Source organism: Hemiscyllium ocellatum, chromosome 5, assembly GCF_020745735.1.
Source record: "Hemiscyllium ocellatum isolate sHemOce1 chromosome 5, sHemOce1.pat.X.cur, whole genome shotgun sequence".
NCBI lineage: Eukaryota > Metazoa > Chordata > Chondrichthyes > Orectolobiformes > Hemiscylliidae > Hemiscyllium > Hemiscyllium ocellatum.
This window is the reverse complement of record NC_083405.1, coordinates 43,806,757-43,827,222: the sequence shown is the minus strand read 5'-3', so window position 1 is coordinate 43,827,222 and position 20,466 is coordinate 43,806,757. Positions and strand designations below refer to the sequence as shown.

The following is a 20,466-nucleotide window of genomic DNA, read 5'->3' as shown; positions in this document are numbered from 1 at the left end:
TTTGTTCTTGTCTCTTCCACAAGGGAAAACAACCTTTGTACACCTACCTGAGCAACCGTCTAAGGATCTTGTATGTTTCAATGAGGGCATCTCTCATTATTCCATAGTCCAATGAGTACAGGCCCTACTCAACTTCTGCTCATACGCCAGATCCTTCATGCCTGGTATCAGCCTAGTGGTCCTTCTTTGGACCGCCCTCCAAAGCCACAATATCTTTCTTTAGATAAGGGGGCAAAAAGTTCTTCATGATATTCCAGTTGTGGTCTGAAATCACCAGGTACCAATCTAAATTTTATTTTCAGAATTGTCCACCACCAAGTTTCCTCACAGGAGGTTCTGGAGTAAAACATTGCATATTAATGAGATAATATTTGTTGTTAATGGAGCTGGCAACAAGCAATAATTCTCCATAATAGGCATACATGTTGCTCCATAGCGCAAATCTCATCTGGAATTGCGTTTGAAAATTAGTTATCCCAATGTCAAGAAAGTCCTCCACTCACTTCTCACATAATTCTCCCGGATTTCCCAGCATAGCCCACCCTGTTCACACTCATATAAAGTTCCACGAAAGGGCTTAGTGTCTCTGCCATTTGGAGTTATAGAGTCAGAGAGATGTACAGCACAGAAACAGGCTGTTCGGTCCAATTCGTCCATGCCAACCAGATATCCCAACCTAAGCTAGTCCCATTTGCCAGGGGCTATATCCCGCTTAACCCTTACTATTCACATACCCATCCAGATGCCTTTTAAATATTGTTATTGTACCAGCCTTCACCACTTCTTCTGGCAGCTCATTCCATACACATACCACCCTCTGAATGAAAAAGTTGCCTTTAGATCTCTTTTATATCTTTCCCCTCTCGCCCTAAAGCTATGCCCTCTACCCCAGGGAAAAGACTTTGACTACTTATTTTATCCATGCCCCCTCATGACTTTATAAACCTCTAAGAGGTCATCCCTCAGCCTTCACACTCCATGGAAAATATTCCCAGCGTATTCAGCCTCTCCCTATAAATCAAATCCTCCAACCCTCGTAACATTCTTGTAAACCTTTTCTGAACCCTTTCAGGTTTCACAACATCCTTCTGACAGGAAGGAGACCAGAATTGCAAGCAGTGTTCCAAAAGTAATCAACACCTTGTACAGCCACAATATGACCTCCCAACTCCTACACTCAATGCTCTGACTAAAAAAGGAAAGCATACCAAATGCCTTCTTCACTGTCCTATCTATCTGCAACTCTACTTTCAACGAGCTATGAACCTGCACTCCAACGTCTCTTTGTTCTGCAATATTCCCTGGGACCTTATCATTAAGTGTGTAAGTCCTGCTAAAACTTGCTTTCCCAAAATGCAGCACCTCGCATTTTTCTAAATTGAACTTCATCTGCCAATCCTTAGCCATTGGCCCATCTGATCAAGTTTCCATTGTAATCTGAGGTAACCTTCTTCGTTGTCCACTACACGTCCAATGTTGATAACATCTGCAAACGTACTAACTATACCACCTGTATTCATATTCAAATCATTTAGATGTATGAAGAATTGTAGTGGACTCAGCATTGATCCTTGTGGCACACCACTGGTCACAGGCTTCCGGTCAGAAAAACAAATCTCTACCACCACCCTCTGTCTTCTACCTTTGTCCCACTTCTGGTATCCAAATGGCTAGTTCTCCTTGTATTCCATGAGATCTAACCTTACTAACCCATGAAAAACTTTGTTGAACACCTTACTGAAGTCTATATAGATCTGCCCTCATCAATCCTCTTTGTTACTTCTTCAAAAAACTCAATTATGTTTGTGAGTCATGATTTTCCACACTCAAAGCCACATTGACTAACCTGATTCAGTCTTTGCCTTTCCAAATACATGTACATCCTGTCCCTCAGGATTCCCTCCAACAACTTGCCCACCACTGGCGTCAAGATCACTGGTCTGTAGTTCCCTGGCTTGTCCTTACCACCTTTCTTAAACAGTGGCACCATGTTAATATCTCCCCCATCTCCTGCGGCTCCACTCAAAGGTCGCCTTGATAATCTTTGAGGGGCTCTATTATCTCCCTAGTTACCCTTTTGTCTTTAATGTATTTGTAAAAATCCTTTGGCTTCTCCTTAATCCTATTTGCCAAAGCTATCTCATGTCCCCTTTTCGCCCTCCTGATTTCCCTCTTAAGCATACTGCTACTGCCTTTATACTCTTGTAAGGATTCACTCAATCTCTCCTGTCTATACCTGACATATACTTCCTTCTTCTGCTAAACCGATTCCTCAACTTCTCTAGTCATCCAGCATTCCCTACACCTACCAGCCTTTCCTTACACCCTAACATGAATACACTGTCTCATTATCTCATTTCTGAAGGCTTGCCATTTTCCAGCTGTCCCTTCACCTGAAAACTTCTGCACCCAATCAGTTTTTGAAAGTTCTTGCGTAATACTATCAAAATTAGCCCTCCCCTAATTTAGAACTTCGCCTGTTTAGATCTGATCTATCCTTTTCCATCATGATTTTAAAAATAGTAGATTCTCTATTTCCCATTATAAATTCTCCTCTCTTTTCCTGTAATAGACCTATATTTGCCTTTGTTTTTTTTTCCTTCTTTGTATTCCTATAATAGTTGTTTACAATCTATTCTTACATGTTTTACATTCATATTCTGTTCTTTGTTTCCTGATTAATTTATTGGTCCACCTTTGCTGCATGTTAAAATTCTCCTAATGCTCAGATTTACAACTTCATCAGCTTTAAAAACCTCCTGTTCTGATCTAACCTTCCTTGTTAGTCATGGCTCTCTTGTTTCTCCTTTGCCTTTTAGGAGTGCATGTTATTTTGTTTTAAAAATCAAGCATTTATTTTATAAACACCAGCTATTACCAATCTACCAACAACCTTTTTAAAGTATTTTTCCATCCACCCACAACAAATTTCCTCTTCATACCTCTCTGATTGTTTTTGTTCAGATTGTAAGGCACCCATTACAATCTTCACTATACCTGCCTCAAAATTAATGGAAAATTCTGTAATACTGTGGCCACTATTCTCTAAAGATTATTTTGATACAAAATTATGGGTTTGTATTTTTCATTACATTATACAAGATGTAAAATAGCCGATGCCTCTGTTGGTTTATCAACATATAGCACCAGAAAACTACCTCAAGTGCACTCCAAGGCTTTATGCTGCCCAACATTGATGTACAAGAGATTTATGCAGTTTATATGTCAATTGAAGTCATCCATAATTTGATTTGAATTATTTATTGTCATGTGTATTTTTTACAAACGCAGTGAAAAGTGTGTTTCAGTGTCGCCGCTCTCCAACACCATCTTAGAATACATAAAATAAACCAAAGCACAGAATATAAAGCCAGAAAAATAAAAGAATAAACTTCAACTTATAGGCTTAGTTCAACAAAGTTAGGTGCATGTCTAATTTTCTGATGTATACCATACCCTACTTTCTCATTACTGGTTGGTTGATTATAAATCACCCATACCAATGTTTGCTACATCTTATTGCTTATTAGCTCTACCCAAAAAGAATCTACATTCTGTTCTTCCAACTGGAAATTAACTCTCCTTCATAATGTCTTATTGTGATGTTAGGTCTTTGATTCATATATACCTCAATGTCAATTATTTTGGATTTTTAAGTTTTGAACTAGTGGCATGTGGGATTTCTGTGTGCCAGAAATTGTTTAATGTTTATCTTGTAAGTTTTCTACAGCCTCACTGATTTGTTTTAAAACGCAATGTTAGAGAGAGACTTTCTGGATAGTATTGGGATTTTATTTACATCAAGACAATCTTCAAGCAAAGAAAGTAAACAGTGTAGTGCTTTAGGTTTTAAGATGTAAAAAGTTTGAGGTTGAAAGTTCCAGAGCAGAATTGTTTGTTTACAATCCTTAAGGAATTACATAAAGCTGGAAAAGTCTAAACTCAGTGGTGTGAAGGCTCCAGGAAGAGGCTATTAGATTCTCAAGATGAAGCCAGAATTAAATTAAGCTGAATAGATATGAAAAAGAAGGGAACTGTTTCTGGCATGATAATTGTAAAATAATGCTTTGGAATTAATGGGATTCTGTTTTACCAGATATTTCTAAATCTTCAAATGTATGTTGTGCGTAAATAATTTGCTTTATTTTATTTTTCAGCATTTCCTGTGCGTAATAAACTTCTGCTTTTTTTAAAAAAATTAATCTGTAGCATTGCTCATGTTTCACTGAGTCGTTGCTTCTTTCAAACCAAAAGAAAAATAAAATATCATCTACAAGCCAGAGTTCAGTCTGGCATCTGATTTAAGCAGTAATGACAACAGCTAGGGTCATTATAACACTGATCCTGTCTCTTATTGTCAGCAGCACTCCCACCTTTTTCTTTTTGCCTATTCCTTCTACATGCCGAACATCCTTTCATATCCACTTCCCAGTATTGGTCACCCTGCAACCAAGTCTTCATATTGGCAATTAAATCATATTCTTTAACTTCTACTAGCACAATCAATTCATGTGTCTTGTTGCAAATGTTGTGTGCATTCATCTAGAGAATTTTAATATTCTCATGTTAACATTTAACATGAATCTACATTTTAATACAATTTTGTAATTCAATCCCGAATGCTCCCATCACCAGCTTTTTTTTTATTTTATCTGTATTCTCTTTTTGGTTCCCATCCTCCTGTCAAGCTAAATTAACTCTTTCCCAAAGCATAGTAAATCTCCCCTTCAGGATGTTATTCCCAGTCCTGCTAAAGATGTGACCTGTCCTCCTTGTGCAGGTTCTACCTGGTCCAGAATAGGTCCCAATGCCTCAGACATGTAAAGATCTCCATTCTGCATCAGTTTTACAGACACTTGCTCATTTGCTCAATTTTTCTACTTCTATATTTATGGGTATGTGATACTGAGAACAATACTGTTATTACTACCTTAGTAGTCCTGCTTTTCAATCCCTTGCCTAACACCCAAAATTCAAATTTCAAGATCTCATTCCTCTTTCTATTTACAGTATTGATGCTCACATGGACCATAATGTCTAGCCCATCATCTTCACTAAAAAGTTTATTCAGCTGCTCTGTGACATCCTTGAACCTAGCACAAGGATTATACCATGGACTCATGTCTATGGCCACAGAAACACCTGTCTGTTCTTCTAACTATTGAATTGCCTTGTACTCTTTCCCTTCCACTCTTTTTCCTCCTCATGCTTGCAGCTGAGTCGCTTAGCTTTGCTAGACTACATTTGTCTCCCGAACCATTGGGAGTAAGTGAGGATTGCAGAAGCTGGAGAGTCAGAGTCAAAAAGTGTGGTGCTGGAAAAGCACAGCAGGTCAGGCAGCATCTGAGAAGCAGGAGTGTTGATGTTTCAGCCATAAGCCCTTTAAGAGGAATTTTGGGAGTGAAGAGGGCTGAGACATAAATAGGAGGGTAGGGATAGGGCTGGGGGGTAAGTAGCTGGGAAGGAAATAGGTGAATGCAGCTAGGGGGCGATTGTCATAGGTCGGTAATGAGGGTGGAACGGATAGGTGGGAAGAAGATAGGCAGGTAGGACAGGTCAAGACGGCAGTGCTGAGTTGGAAGGTTGGATCTGGGATAAGATGGGGGAAGGGGAGATTTGGAAACTAGTGAAGTCAATGTTGATGCTGTGTGGTTGAAGGATCCAAAGGCGGAAAATGAGGCATTCTTCCTCCAGTCATTGGATGGCTTGGATTTGGAGTGGAGCAGACCTGGGACTTGCATGTCCTTCGTCGAGTGGGAGGGTGAGTTGAAGTGTTCGGTCACAAGGTGGCAAGGTTGTTTGGTGCGTGTCCCAGAGATGTTCCCAGAAAAGCTCTGAGAGTTTGCGTCCTCTGTTCCCAATGTAGAGGAGAACACACAGTCGATGAGCTGGGTGGATGTGCAGGGAACTCTCTGCCCTCACTGCTATACCAAATGGAAAACTGCTTAGTAAGTGAGATAGATGCAAGAGACTTCAGCATCTCATTCCTGGACTTTCTAGAGTGTTTAGCCGTTGCCCATTCCCTCTCTACTTGCCTGATCTTATTCTGTGCTGTGACCACTGTGTTAAACAAGCTATCCACATATTTCTCAGCTTTGTGAATGCACCCTAGTGACTCCAGCTGCCCTTCAAGTTTACAAACCCGGAGCTCAAGTTTTTGCAGCTGGAAACATTTCCTGCACATGTGATCACCTAGGCCCCACGAAGAGTCTATGATTCCTCACGTGACAGAGGATAAGTATTCCATGAAACTGCCTTGTTTGGCCTGCATGAGTAACCAGAAAGGGAATGGACCTTGTTACACAGTAGCAAAAGTAAAAACGTTCTCCCAATATCCAGCTGGAGCAAAATTTAACTCATCCATGCTTCACTGTCAGCAGGACAGTCTAACATGTTGGAGCTAGTTCTTAGATCAAGAGAAATAGACACACAGAAGGAATTTGAACCTTTGCCTGAGGATGGCACCAAGTAGTAGTATTTTAATGAGAAAGGGAAGGGTCTGGTGGTGCAGTGGTAGTGCCCAGAAGGCTCATATTGAAGGCCCACCCTGCTCCAGGGACATGTCATAAAATGTCTGATCAGGTTAAATATATTGATAAATGAGAAAATGGCGTGTCTTAAGAAAATATATTTAGTCAAGGAACGGTAATCACAGCAGTTTTATTTTAAAAAGTCTAAACATAAGAGGCCATTAAAAAAATTCCCTTCCTTGTGAGTTTTGATGGTGAAGTTAAATATCATCGGGAGGTGTGGGAAGAAAAGCTGAAGGTAGGTGACATCAAAGTAATAACTTTAATAGACAGTAGGTGCAGAAGTAGGCCATTCTGCCCTTTGAGCCTGCACCACCATTCAATATGATCATGGCTGATCATCTTTAATCAAGACTAGAAAAGAAATGAGAAATCATGAAAAGTGAGAGAAAATTGGAGCTGGAGTGGTTGGGAGAGATTGGAGGAAGTCAGGCAAAGAGGAGAAGTAGTGACAGGCAGACACATGGATAGTCTTGGTCATGGAAACAAAGAAATCCATGAGCTGTTCATATCCAGTATTAGAGTTGAGGCAAATAGTATGGTGGAGAGGACTGATGGGAAAGGAAGTTGCAGAAGTGATTAGTTAGGAGTAAAGAAGTTTTGCATTGACCTTGCACTCAAGGTTAATCCTAAACTACTGCGAGGCTAAAGGAGAACAAGGCATGGTATGGCTTGACTTGGTTAAGTCAAATCTGACAGTGAATGACTAGTCTTGTCTAGGGGCGCTTACATTTATAACAATTAAACTTAAGAGAGTGATGATGAAAACAGCAGAGTTTTGAACTGGTGTGTTATTTTATCAGAAATAGAATGTCAAAGTACAGAAAGGGATCAGTGCAACAGTAATGTTATGAGGGATGAATGTTCAAATATGATATTAGGATTAACATTTTGTGGCGGTATGCATGGTTGGGGAGGCGTGTTACTAATTGACCAGAAACTGAACAGGAATCCCTGTACTGCCATTGCATTGTGGTAGTCATATTTAACATCAAAACTATACACTGCAATAAGTCACCAAGGGTCCTTCAACAGCACTTCCAAACCTATGACCTTCACACTCTGGAAAAGCACTGCAGTAGATGCACACATGTACCACCACCTGTAAGTTTCCTGAAAATTCACATATCCTGATTGGGAACTATATTGTCATTCCTGAAGTGTTACAAGGTCAAAATTCTAGAACATCCATTCAAACAAATATGCAAATATACTATGGCTCTGAGCTGCAGTGGTAAAAGAAGGTTGCTTACCACTGCATTCTCAAGGGTCATTAAAAATAAACAGTAAATACCAGTCTAGCCAATATGTATATCTCAAGTGAACAATTACAAAAAAGAAAAGGCAGCTCCTCAATCTGCTACAGTGGGCCAGGGATTGAACCCTGTGCATTTGGCACCAATCTGATCAACATCAGTAATTTAGCTAACTGAGACAAGTGCCACCTGAAGGAGTTCAAGTTGCTATGGTAGCATTATCTTTTAATGTCGCCCAGAGCCATGAATTGCGATAATCGAGGCATCAATTTCTTGCCACTATGTGACTAAGCAGGAATTACACTCTTGCTGCTGATCATTGGCAAATGCTTGGAGAATTTAAAAGTTGATACTGACCTGTTTGGTCATATTATGAACATACATTCTTGGGCCATCAAATTCTGGAGTGGGTCTTGAATCTGGGGCTTCTAGCTGAGAGGGCACCCCACCCCCCCACCCCACCATTGTATGACATGACTTCTTATTACAAGCCTAACAGAGCCCAATGTAAAGCAAAGCAGACCAAGAATGAAGTCAAAAGATCTGCAGACACTGTAAATCAGAAACTAAAACAGAAATTGCTGAAAAAGCTCAGCAAGCCCAGCAGTATTAACGTTTCAGGACAAGTGACCCTTCCTCAGAACTGTTCAAAATGTTAACTCTGACTTCTCTCCACAGATGCTGCCAAACCAAGAATAAAACCTGGCACTACTCTAGTTTGTGTGGCCCAGTACCACATAAATAATTCCCAAACTGCGCAAGCAAGAGGCAGCTATGACAACTTTTTGTGCAATTTATATAAAAATGTAAATTATATTTATGTACATAAAATACTGAGGGATCTTGACAAGAAAGAACTAGGGGTTACCCATTTAAAACAAAATGAGGTGATTTTGTTTTCTCACAGAAGTTTGTGGTTCTGGAATCCTTTTCCTGAAAGTACGATGGAAGGAGAGTGCATGAATATTTGTAAGGCACAGGTAGATAGATTCTTGTTAAGCAATAGTTATCAGAGTGTAGGCAGGAATATGATATGAGTTTGTGATCAGCTCAGCCGTGGTCTTGTCAAATGGCAAAGCAGGCTTGAGGTCCCAAATGCCTACTTCTGCTTCTAAAATTTGTCTGTAAGATATTTATTTTCAATTAAGAATGATCATATGGTATCAGAATATTTTAGAAGTCGAGCATTATTTTTAGCAAGTTAAGGTTTTTATTTAAAATGTGAAATGAGAACTGTTACAATCCCACAGAGGCCAAAAGATTTTAAATTTGTTGAAGTTTCCACCAACTGATGGAAATATGCAAAAGAAAGGATTTCACATTTTAAGCATTTACAGTACCAAAGAAAATAAAATCCGCAATTAACAGGCAATTAATACAGTAAACTAGAGAAAAAGTAGCTTCACATTATCTAATTAACACATTTGAGAGACATAATATTTCCACACTTCTGGCAGATGTGTGGAAATGATGATTAAGTTCCATATTAATCCTGATTTTCCAATAGGCTCACTTTTCCATATTTTACCAGGTCATAGCTTCCAGTCAGTCTGATTAATACAAAACCAAATTTTACGAGTAAGCCCCACCTCCGCAAATCCTAGTTCATTCTGAAATTCAGGTTATTAGACACTCTTCAATGATGATGACAGTCTGCTCTGGGGACATCCATCAGCTCTTTCACCTGTAGGGCTTCAAGAGCATCACATATAGATCTCGGCCTGATGGAATTGTGGTCTGTCCAAACTTCTGTATAAGGGATGGGTGGAATGGGCTGAAAATGTGTTGCTGGTTAAAGCACAGCAGGTTAGGCAGCATCCAAGGAACAGGAAATTCGACGTTTCGGGCCAGAGCCCTTCATCAGGAATGGCACAGTCTGACAAAATAGAACCTTCCACAATGATGTGGTTGGACCCATTGTTTAAGGAAGACTGTGGCACAGTCATAATGTGACTGAAATGGTAGTTTAGCATTCAAGATTCAGGAACAAGAGTTCAAATCCTCACTCCATAATTGGAGAGATTTAAATCCAATGAACAAAATAAATTAATTTTTAAAAGATCATCTGGAATTGAAAGCTAGTCTCAGTATTAGAAACTACTATCATAAAGTTATCATTCATTGACATAAAAACTGATCTTGATTGATATTGTCCTCTGGGGAAGGATGTCTATCATCCTTTACTAGTCTTGACTAGGTGTGATTCCAGATCCATAACAATGTCATTGACTCTTAACTGTTCACAAGGGATGGCAACAATCCATTTAAGACAGAGGTAATGAGAATACTTTCTCTCTCACAGGGATTCTTGTCTCCAGACAGCAGAGTGGAGGCAGTCTCATTACATAGACTCTGTATTGACAAGGGAACCAAAGGGTAAATAGAAAAGTAAAGCTAAGGCCAAACTCAGATCAGTTTTGATTTTATTGAATGGCAGAGCAGGCTGAATTGCTCACCCCTGCTCCTAAATTGGAATTTCCTCAACACCAGAGTTATCCCACTGCTCAGGGTAAAAGCACGATCTGAACGATGAAGGTGGACAGGAGGAAGTTGGGCGGCACTTTACTGGCAGTCACCAATTATGAGGGAGCTCAGCAGCCCAGGTAGTGCTAGTGACTGAAATTGCTGCGACTGAAGTTGCAGGAAGGAGGCAAGGGACAATGTTTCAGTAACCATGCATTGATGTTCTCCCCACAAGAGGATATGCAGGAATGTAAAGTCGAAGTTAAGACAGAGCGAAAGAGAGTAGTTTTTCCTCTCTCATAGGATTGTTAGTGTGTGGATCTTTTGCCTCCGGACAGCAGAGTGGAGACAGTCTCGTTAGATTGATTCTTTATTGAAAAGAGAGACAATGCTTGAATAGAAAGGTAGAGTTGAGGTGAAACTCAGATCCGTTATGATCTTATTTCATAGCAGAGCAGGTTTGATGGGCCAAATTGACTATTGCTTTTGTTCGTATTGAGTTGTCGAGTCATAGAGACATCCAGCACAAAAACAGACCCTTTGGTCCAATCGATCCATGCCAAACATAATCCCAAACTAAACTAGTAAAACCTGCCTGTGCTTGGTCCATATCCCTCCAAGTGTTTCCTATTCATGTACTTACATCAATGACTTTAAACATTATAACTGTACCCACCTCCACGAATTCCTCTGGCGGTTCATTCTGCACACGAACCACTAGCAGAAGAGTTATAGCAGGTAATTCAGGAAGGCAAATGGAATGTTGGCCCTCATTTCAAGGGAGTTGCAGTATGAGAGTAGGGAAGTCTTACTGTAACTGTACTGGGTGCTGTTGAGACCACACCTGGAACACTGTGAGCAGTTTTGGTCTCCTTATTTAAGGAAAGGCAGTTTAGAGAAGGGTTGCTAGTGTGATCTCCGATGTTGTGGGATTGTCTCATCAGCAAAGATTCAACAGGCTAGGAATCTGCTCACTGGAATGTACAAAAATAATTGGTGATTTCATAGAAACATATAAGAGTCTTAAAGGGCTTGACAGGGTAAATGGTGAGAGGATGTTTCCCCTCATGGGAGAGTCAAGGACCAGAGGCCATAGTCACTTAAAAAGGGCACCAATTGAATATTGTGATGCAGGGGAATTTCTTCGCTCAGAGAGTTGTGAGTCTTTCAAAGTCCTTGCCGCAGTGAGCTTTGAGGACAGAGTCCTTGTGTATATTTAAGGCCGAGATAGATAGATTCTTGATCAGTGAAAGAATCAAGGGTATGGGGAAAGAACAGGAATGTGAACGAGGAATATCGGATCAGCCATGACCCCATTGAATGGCTAAAGGGCCTACTCCTTGTTTATTTTTATGGTCTTATCACGGATTGTGAAACTCCAGAATAATAAAAAGTGTTGGAAATACTCAGCAGGTTAGGCAGCATCTGTGGAAAGACAGTGTATATATCATTACGAACCTCAAGATGATACAAGGAAAAAATGGAGTAAATTAGGATTAACTGTTTTCCCTGTTTGGGAGTAAATAACTTACGAAGATAACCTATTGGGTTATTGTATAGGTTCCAGACTACACAGGTCATGCAAATTTAAGACAGTTACATGGCATCAAAACATGTATCATGCCATTACAAAGGTATCTTTTTCACTTTCAGTCTCTCTTACTCTGTGAAATTGAGTCAGTGTTCAGTCAGGTTTGTGTATGTCATGTACAGTAACATCATTAAGCACAGAACACAGACTTTGTGTAAATCTGTTATACTATAGCAATGTAAGTCATGTTGTTAATAAACTTCAGGATGTCTGTTTCAACAAAATCCAGTCAGTATAATATACAAAGAAACCTTGATTATCCGGAAGTTGATTATCTGCATTTCCGATCATCCGAACAAGATTGCAAGGTCCCAATGCCTGGCTAAACTGTGTTATCCTGCATTCAATTATCCAAAGATTTGATTATCCGAACAAAAAACTCCCTGTCTGTGTCATCTGGATAGTTGCAGTTCCTCTGTATGTTGCTTTCTAAACCTGAGTGGTATGACTCGACATTGTGTAATGTACTTAGAAGATATGTTTTTTTATCACTAACAACTGGGAGCGACATTTAGCCCAATTGGTAGGCCTATTTAAACAGTTACAGTTAGCTGACTTTGTAACAAATCTTGCCAAAAGCTGGATTGTGAAAGTGTGTGAAGAACTCTTGGGTTATCAGAAACAAGGACAATTGTTGCCATGGACAGAAAATGTAAAGGTTTTGATAACATTTTCCATTCCTAAAATATGAGGTTTTTGGGAATTATGTGGCTTCTTTTAAAGGTTTGTGCTAAACTTTGGTATGACAGCTGTGCCTTGAACAGATTTATTATAAAAACAGATGAAAACAATCTGCTCAAAAGAGTGCAAAACAACTTTGTAAAAGCTGAAGGTCATCCTAATGAACTTATCAGTGTTGGTGCCGATAACTTGGGGCTGGGTGCAATTTTACTGCAAGATGATGTAATAGGTATACAAGATGCTTTTCTGAAAAACCAAATCAATATCTAAATATTTGCTACAATAGGAAAGGGAGTTCTGAGATCATTACTGGCTCTTAAATATTTTGAAGTTTGGCTCTGTCATGACCACAAAGAAAATATACGTTGATTATCATTCCCTGTCCCTTGCAGAGAAATCCAACTCTCAGTTGTTCGCATCACTGAAAAAGATATCATTATCAAGAATGTAATGATTTCAGAATAGCTTGGAGATTGAGAAAGGGGCAATAAAATGTATAAATTATGTATAATGAAGGAATGAAGGTGGATAAATATAAGTGTTGATGTTTTCTTTGTATATTTCATTTCTACATTCTAATGAAATGTATTTGGAAATTGTGTATCATTTCCCAAGGATGGAGGCAGGCTGGGAGTGCATGGTTCTTGAATAAAAACAACAATGGGCTCAATTTTACCAGAAATCAGCAAAATCCCTGCTCTTGGTGACTTCCATGGCAGGATTCTAACCATGAGTTCTCGTGGGTTTTTCCATGTTATCCTGTGCAGCCCACCTTATTACACACCATGCCTCAACGGTGCCATGTTCTCTCAATTATTTACTCAGCATTGGAGGAAGTACTTTGCAGTTGTTTTGATCTGAATGTTGTTAGTACTGCAAAAGTCAGATCTGATACTGAAACAGTAATAGATTGTTTTTGACAATAAGACATAAGAGCAGAATTAGGCTATTCAGCCCATTGATTCTGCTCTGCCATTCAACCACAGCTGATATGTTTCTCAACATCATTCTCCTGCCTTATCCCCGTAACCTTTGACCCCTCATTAATCAAAAGCCTTATTAATACACTCAATGACTTGGCCTCCACAGCCTGCTTTAGCAATGAGTTCTACAGATTCACCATCCTCTGGCTGAAGTAATTACTCCTCATGGCAGTTCTAAAGGGTCATCACTTCGCTCTGAGGTTGTAAGCTCAGGTCTTAGCCATTCCTACTCGTGGAAGAATCTTCTCCATGTCCACTCTTCCCAGACTTCCCAATATTCTGTGAGCTTCAATCATAAACCATCCCTTCCACTGTGGTCAAAGGCTGCCAGGAGGTATGGTGATCCTTAATTGATACCTCAATTGGTTTAATTTGTTGCTCCCCTCCCAAAACTGTCCATAACCATTTCACAAGGTCTATCAACTCCCTGCTCCATTTTCATGGAGTATGGATCAGACTTACACACATACAGCAAAACCAGGAGCACCTCACTTTCCCATGCTAAGTGTTTGCTTCAAGATGCCTATATGCTCCAACACAGTGTCTAGTTGCTTTCTGAACTATATCCCCAACAGCACAGTGGTCTAATGCAACAAATTCTGGGCCATCCCACTTTGACCAAATAGTCCTGACCACCCCCAAGATCAAACTTGAAAAGAGCATAAAGGCTAGCTCCCATGAGATCTACATTCAAGGTCACTTTGAGCTTGCTGGTGACAATTAGGAAAAAGGCATTTGTCATATCCCCAACCGTTGCTACTACTGGATAGGTCAGATCCCAGACTGAAATCTGGCTTGATAAATCATATTTTCTTTCAATTTAATATGGTGGTCATTGACGGAAACTTAAGCATGTGATGCTGCAGAATTTTTTAACAATAAAACAGAAGTTTATTGCAGAAGAAGAACTGAAGATAAAATAGAACAAACCAAGCTATTTATATATAACACACAGTGGAAGATTTTCTTGTACACAACAGAACAAATTCTCATCTATCCCATCATCATTATTTGCTAACATTCAAACATCAGAGTTCCCTTCTTTGTCTTTTTTTGGGGCATTTATTTCAATTCTTAGTCTTAAGAACCTAAGAGCCGCTTCTTTGATCATTCACACATATGAGCTTAAGTTTCTCGGATTTAAGTAATTCAGAGTTCGAACCAATTATCTCTAGACTGGAATTTTCAAACTAAAATCCTTATGCCAACCTATTTTCTAAACGTTCTAAACTCAATCAACAGTTTTGCAAGAAACTGTTCTTACATCTGACACCTGACAGGGCCTTTGTGAAGTGCCCCCAAAAGCTTTCCAGTCTATGGGTTAGAAAACTCAATCCTTAATTCTTCTGACCCAAAATAAAACTAATGCTGTTCAATGAGGAAGGATCACTCAGCCCAAAACGCTAACTCTGATTTCTCCCCGCAGAAGCTGCCAGACCTATTGAGCTTTTCCAGCAATTTCTGTTTGTGTCTTTGCCTTTCAATGTTTACTCTGTCCAATCATAAGGCTCTCACATTGCAATCCCCAGTTGCTTGCTCTCTAACACATACTGGTTTAAAATCATGGCTCCAGAAGGAGTGATAAGTTAATTTAGAAGCTCTTTCATAAACACAAACCAAAACCCACATGTCACTAGTTCAAAATTCAAAACCCAGAATAAATTATATGAAAATATGTATAAATCACACACCTCGAATCACACATTGGCTTCAGTGCTGTTTGCAGACCCCTTAATGTACCTGGCCAGGAACGTGAGAATATTCATGATAGGGATTTGGTGGAACGTCACAATGCAGTTTTATTGTATTGACAGACTAAACAGTGACTCTCCAATGAGGATCAACAGTTATACGTCATTCCCTTTCTCCTTGGATGCTTCCAAAGATTTCAGGCATTCTCAGGTACCTTCAAATTGACTATTGTTGGGGCAACCTGAGGTAAAAAAATGTCCACAGTTTGAAAATCATTGTAACCAAACAGACTCCCCTTCACAGATAAGGTTCAGTCACTGACATGCCTCCTGCTGATTTTCTCACAGCATCCTGAGATATTATACATCCCCACACCTTGAGTTTGGATGTTGTTTGTGGCCCTTTTCAGTAAGCCTGAAGCTCTACAATTCATAGTGTAGCTTGCATGCCATTAGAACATGAGGCCAAATCCACTCACTGTGATCTATACAAGCAAACAAAAAGAAACAAAAAACTTCCTCCGGCAGTCGTAAGCATCACAGATGCCAGTCTTCAGCCAAATCAATTCAGTCCATTAGATGTCAAGAAACAGCTGGAAGCACTGGATGCTGCCAAGGTTATGGGTTCTGACAACATTCCAGCAATATTACTGAAAATCTGCACTACAGAACTAGCTGCATCCCTAGTCAAGATGTCTCAGCACATCTACAACACTGGCATCTGCCTGACAATGCAGTCTATTTTTGATTATCTGTAAACAGATGGAAGGGATCATGAACAGTGCTATCAACCAGCATTTCTTTTGCAATAACCATTTCACTGATGCTCAGTTTGGGTTCCGCCAGGACAACTCAGCTCCTGACTTCATTAAAACCTTGTGCAAACCATGGACAAAAAACCTAAATTCCAGAGGTGAGGCAAGAATAATTTCCCTTTAACCAAATGTTGTATCAGCGAGCCCTAGCAATGGAGTTAATGGGGATTAAGGGTTAACCTTCTGCTAGTTGGAGTCATACCTGGCACAAAGGAAGATAGTTGGGGCTGTTGAAGGTCAGTGATCTCCAGTAAAGGTGAGCCAGGAGTAAGTGAGGACTGCAGATGCTGGAGAGTCAGAGGCAAAAAGTGTGGTGCTGGAAAAGCACAGCTGGTCAGGCAGCATTTGAGGAGTCAATGTTTCAGGCATTAGCCCTTCATCAGGAATATTGGGGGTAATGGGGACTAAGAGATAAATAGGGGAGTGGGGGTGGGGCTGGGGCTGGGGGAAGGTAGATTGAAGGCAGTAGGTAGATGGTGGTGGGGAGGGTAGAGTGGATAGTGGGAAGGAAGATGGACAGATAGAACAAGTCAAAAAGGCAATGCTGAGTGGAGGGTTGGATCTGGGGTGAGTTGGGGAAAGGTAGACTTAGAAACTAGTGAAGTTGATGATGATGCCATGTGGTTGAAGAGTCCCAGGGTGGAAGATGTGGCGATCTTCCCCTAGTCATCAGGTGGCTTGGATTTGGCAGAAGAGGAGGCCCTGGACTTGCATGTCCTTGGCGGAGTGGGAGGGGGAGTTGTAGTGTTCGGCCACAGGGTAGTGAGGTTATCCATGCAGGACTCTTCAGTGGAGTGTCCGAGGACCAGTCATCTTCAGCTGTTTCATCGATGATCTTCCCTCTGACATAAAGATGTTCACTCATGATAGCATAATATTCTCCTCCTATACCGAAGTAGTCTGTGCTCAAATGTAGCAAGACCTGGATAATATTCATTTTTGGGCTGAGAAATGGCAAGTGATATTTGTGTCACACAAATGCGAGACAATTACCATCTCCAGAATGAGAAAATCTAATCATTGTCCCTTGACAATCAATGGTGTAACTGTCACTGAGTTCCCAAAATCAACACTCTGGGATTACCATTGAACAGAAATGGAACTGGATAAGCCATATAAATACCATAGCTGCTACGTTCAGGTCAGAGGTTAGATCCTGCATTAATTAACTTAATTTCTGTCTCCACAAAGCCTGTCCAACACCTTCAAGAAATTAGTCATGAGTGTGATGGACAAACCTGCTCACTGATGCTCAGTTTATGCAGCTCCAAAAGCACTCAAGAAGTTTGGCACTATCCAAGAAAAACAGTCCACTTGATCTGCACCACATTCACAAACATTCACTCTCCCCACTGCTGCCGCTCAGTAGAAATAGTGTATCCCATCTACAAAACACACTGCAGAAATTCATAAAGGCTACTTAAACAGCCCCTCCCAAACCCAGAAGTACTTTCATCTAAAAAAGGCATGGTTAGTATGACAACACCACCACCTGCCACTTCCCCTCCAAGCCATTCAACATTCTGACTTGGAAATATCGCTGTTCCTTCAATATCACTGGGGCAAAATCTAGGAATTCTCTCCCTAAAGGCATTGCATGTGCTTACCTACATCAAACGGACTGCAGCAGTTCAAAAGGCAGCTCACCATCTCCTTCTCAAGGGCACCCAGTGATGAGTAATAAACATCCCATGAGTGAATAAAAAGAATCTTGCCAAAGATCGCAAGTGCCAACTTTGATCTCAGTCAAAAGGCCTAAAACTGCACCTGATATCTATTGTAATTGAATGTCAGTTTTAATTTTAATTTCAGTTTATTAAAACATACTTTCACGTGATATAAAGATAATAATGAGGTTCAAGTTAATCATGGCTCCAAGTTGTTTCAAAATCCAGTAGTTACTTAATCAGTCGACAGTCCTTCACATTATAACCATTCCTAGTATAGTAATGCTTTTAAATTTTTGAATTGTTCTGAATTCAGGAATATTTCTTCAGGTGCACTTTAATTTTCATACTCTGCAAAGTATTTGGAGACAGTTCTTGACTGTTAGCTTTTCCCCTTTAAAGTTGCTTCAGGAAAAGTTACTTTATTTATAAGTGACTGGATAAGACAAATAAACATCATGTATAATTCAGATTCAACTGTGACCCCACATAGAGGTTGTAAATGTCCGTGTATACCATTCTGATTGCATATTTATTTTTCTAGAACTCCTGATGAACCAATGGAAGAAGAGCCAGCTTTGTGAAGTGCCAAGTTCATCCAGCTATTTCCTTAACATGACATCATTGTCGGTCCCTTAAGACTCTCCCAGACATGTCGTGTCTGCTGTTTGGGTAGTATAAATCAGCTGGATCTTTCAGAGTGTTCAGCCAGCAAAGTGTGACAATTTCTCTTGATCTTGGAATACTTAAAAAGACACATCTATAAAGTTATTTTTTCAAATAAAGAAGTGTCTTACAGGTCAGAAATATTTTCACAAATTTCTTTCTTTTGATTCTACTGCTGGCTGTTTTCTTTGGAGGCCAAGTACTCATAGATTTCCAGTGATGTACTGAAATCGTTCTGTTTATTCTTGAAGGATGGATGTTCTAAAAGCCATGAAACATACTGAATTAAGGTTAGGCTAATAATGTTGTACCTTTGGAAAAAACAGGAAAAGCATCTAAACACTTTCATAAAAATGCCTTACATACACTGATATAAAAGAAAAGGTTTTATTTTGTATGCCTTGAGAAGCAAAAAAAACTACATTTAGAATGTCAAGAATAATAGTGATAGAACAATACTTTGAAATATTTATTTGTCTATTTGCATTCATTTTATTACTAAGTTCATCTTTTTTTTTAATTTCTGAGCTGTAAATAAGTTTTGACCACTGCATTAAAGATATGTGAGATCCGATGTTTTTTTTTGATTTATCAATTGAACAAAATCTTCATTTCCAACCAATATCTCTCAAACTTATTAAAATGTTGTGACTTATGATAAACCTTAATCAAAGATTTGAAAGGAGGAAAGCGAAGCTGATTTTATTCAAATGACAGGGTTTTTTTAAAATCTTTTTTGTATGACCATACTTTTCCCCATGCATATGGATATGTTTTAAGATCAGACCTTTTCCTTTGTTAAAATATTTTATGAATGTTTGTGTTATGGCAAGTTAACTGTGGTGTTGGTTGTTGAATGTTTAACAGTTTGGATGTTTCGCTTCTAGAAACAGGACGAATAATTCTCCTTGTTTTAAAATTCCTTTTTAGTTTATAACACACCTGTGTGCTCACCCATAAATAAAACACATGTGAATATAGGCTCATTCAAAACTCAGTGAGGAAAATGACACCATTGAACAAGTTCCGAATCTATTTCTGTTGGCTTTTGGGCTTCAGTTTCATTGGGAGCACTGTTGCATGCTTGGGATAACGAAAAAAATGCATCACTGAAGTTGGATGGACTGACATCTAAAACCCCACCCTTGCCCTGATATGTTATAAATTGACTATATTGCTATTTTACAAGGAATGTTGGAGGACCTGGTCATGAAGCCTTGTTAAGATGGCTATGAATTCAGCTTGAGCTTAATTTTCACTTTTGAATATGAAATCAGTTTTAATATTTGCAAATTGTTTTATGGGTAAATCATTGTTTTGTACAGATAAAATGGAGAGATTGCTCCATGTCTAAGGAGAAGAAGAGACATCTGGCTTCACAACAATTTGTAAATGTTCAAGTTAAATGAATTAAGTAAGACTACAAAAGGTGTAGATGGACTAAAATATACATTCACACTTGGTGATCACTGTTTGAGACTAGACCATGTTATTGAGGTGAAGTTTTATTATTTTCTGTGCTGGCTTAAATGAATTTGTTGGTCTCACCCTGTTTCTAATGGGGCCCCACAGTGCTAAGCTAGCCAAAAACAAATGGCAGTTAATTGGCAATGTTACTCAAAGGCTACAAGCAATCTCACATTCGCACAATGAGGATTGCTTTCCTGAGAATAGTGCTAAGATTCAATGATACAACAGAGAATGTTACTTCATTTCTGACTTCAGAATATGTGCTGCTGAACTGAGTGCCAAAAGTGAAAAATGTATCCAGTCCCACTGACCAACCCTGATGGATAAAATGATTCCCCGTAAAACAAAATTGGAAGAGGATGATGAATGCTAACTTGGCATATTAGAGGTCATAGAGATGTACAGCATGGAAACAGACCCTTCGGTTTAACCCATCCATGCCGACCAGATATTCCAACTCAATCTAGTCCCACCTGCCAGCACCTGGCCCATATCCCTCCAAACCCTTCCTATTCATATACCCATCTAAATGCCTCTTGAATGTTGCAGTTGTACCAGTCTCCACCACTTCCTCTGGCAGCTCATTCCATAAGCGTACCACCCTCTATGTGAAAATGTTGCCCCTTAGGTCTCTTTTATATCTTTCTCCTCTC

General features: G+C 39.6%; 1 protein-coding gene across 15 annotated transcripts in view; it reads left to right on the top strand.

Moving 5' to 3' along the window:
• LOC132815678 (histone deacetylase 9-like) overlaps positions 1 to 18,782 on the top strand; it is a 766,519-nt gene extending 747,737 nt beyond the window's left edge. For 14 of the 15 annotated variants that reach the window (XM_060824725.1, XM_060824717.1, XM_060824724.1 and 11 more), the window contains one exon: positions 18,222 to 18,781. In XM_060824725.1, the coding sequence (XP_060680708.1) occupies positions 18,222 to 18,261 (40 nt within the window). In that variant the 3' untranslated portion in view covers positions 18,262 to 18,781. Of the gene's footprint in view, positions 1 to 18,221 lie in introns of all 15 variants that reach the window. The other variant, XM_060824722.1, reaches the window with a different exon arrangement.
• The last annotated feature ends 1,684 nt before the right edge of the window (positions 18,783 to 20,466 follow it).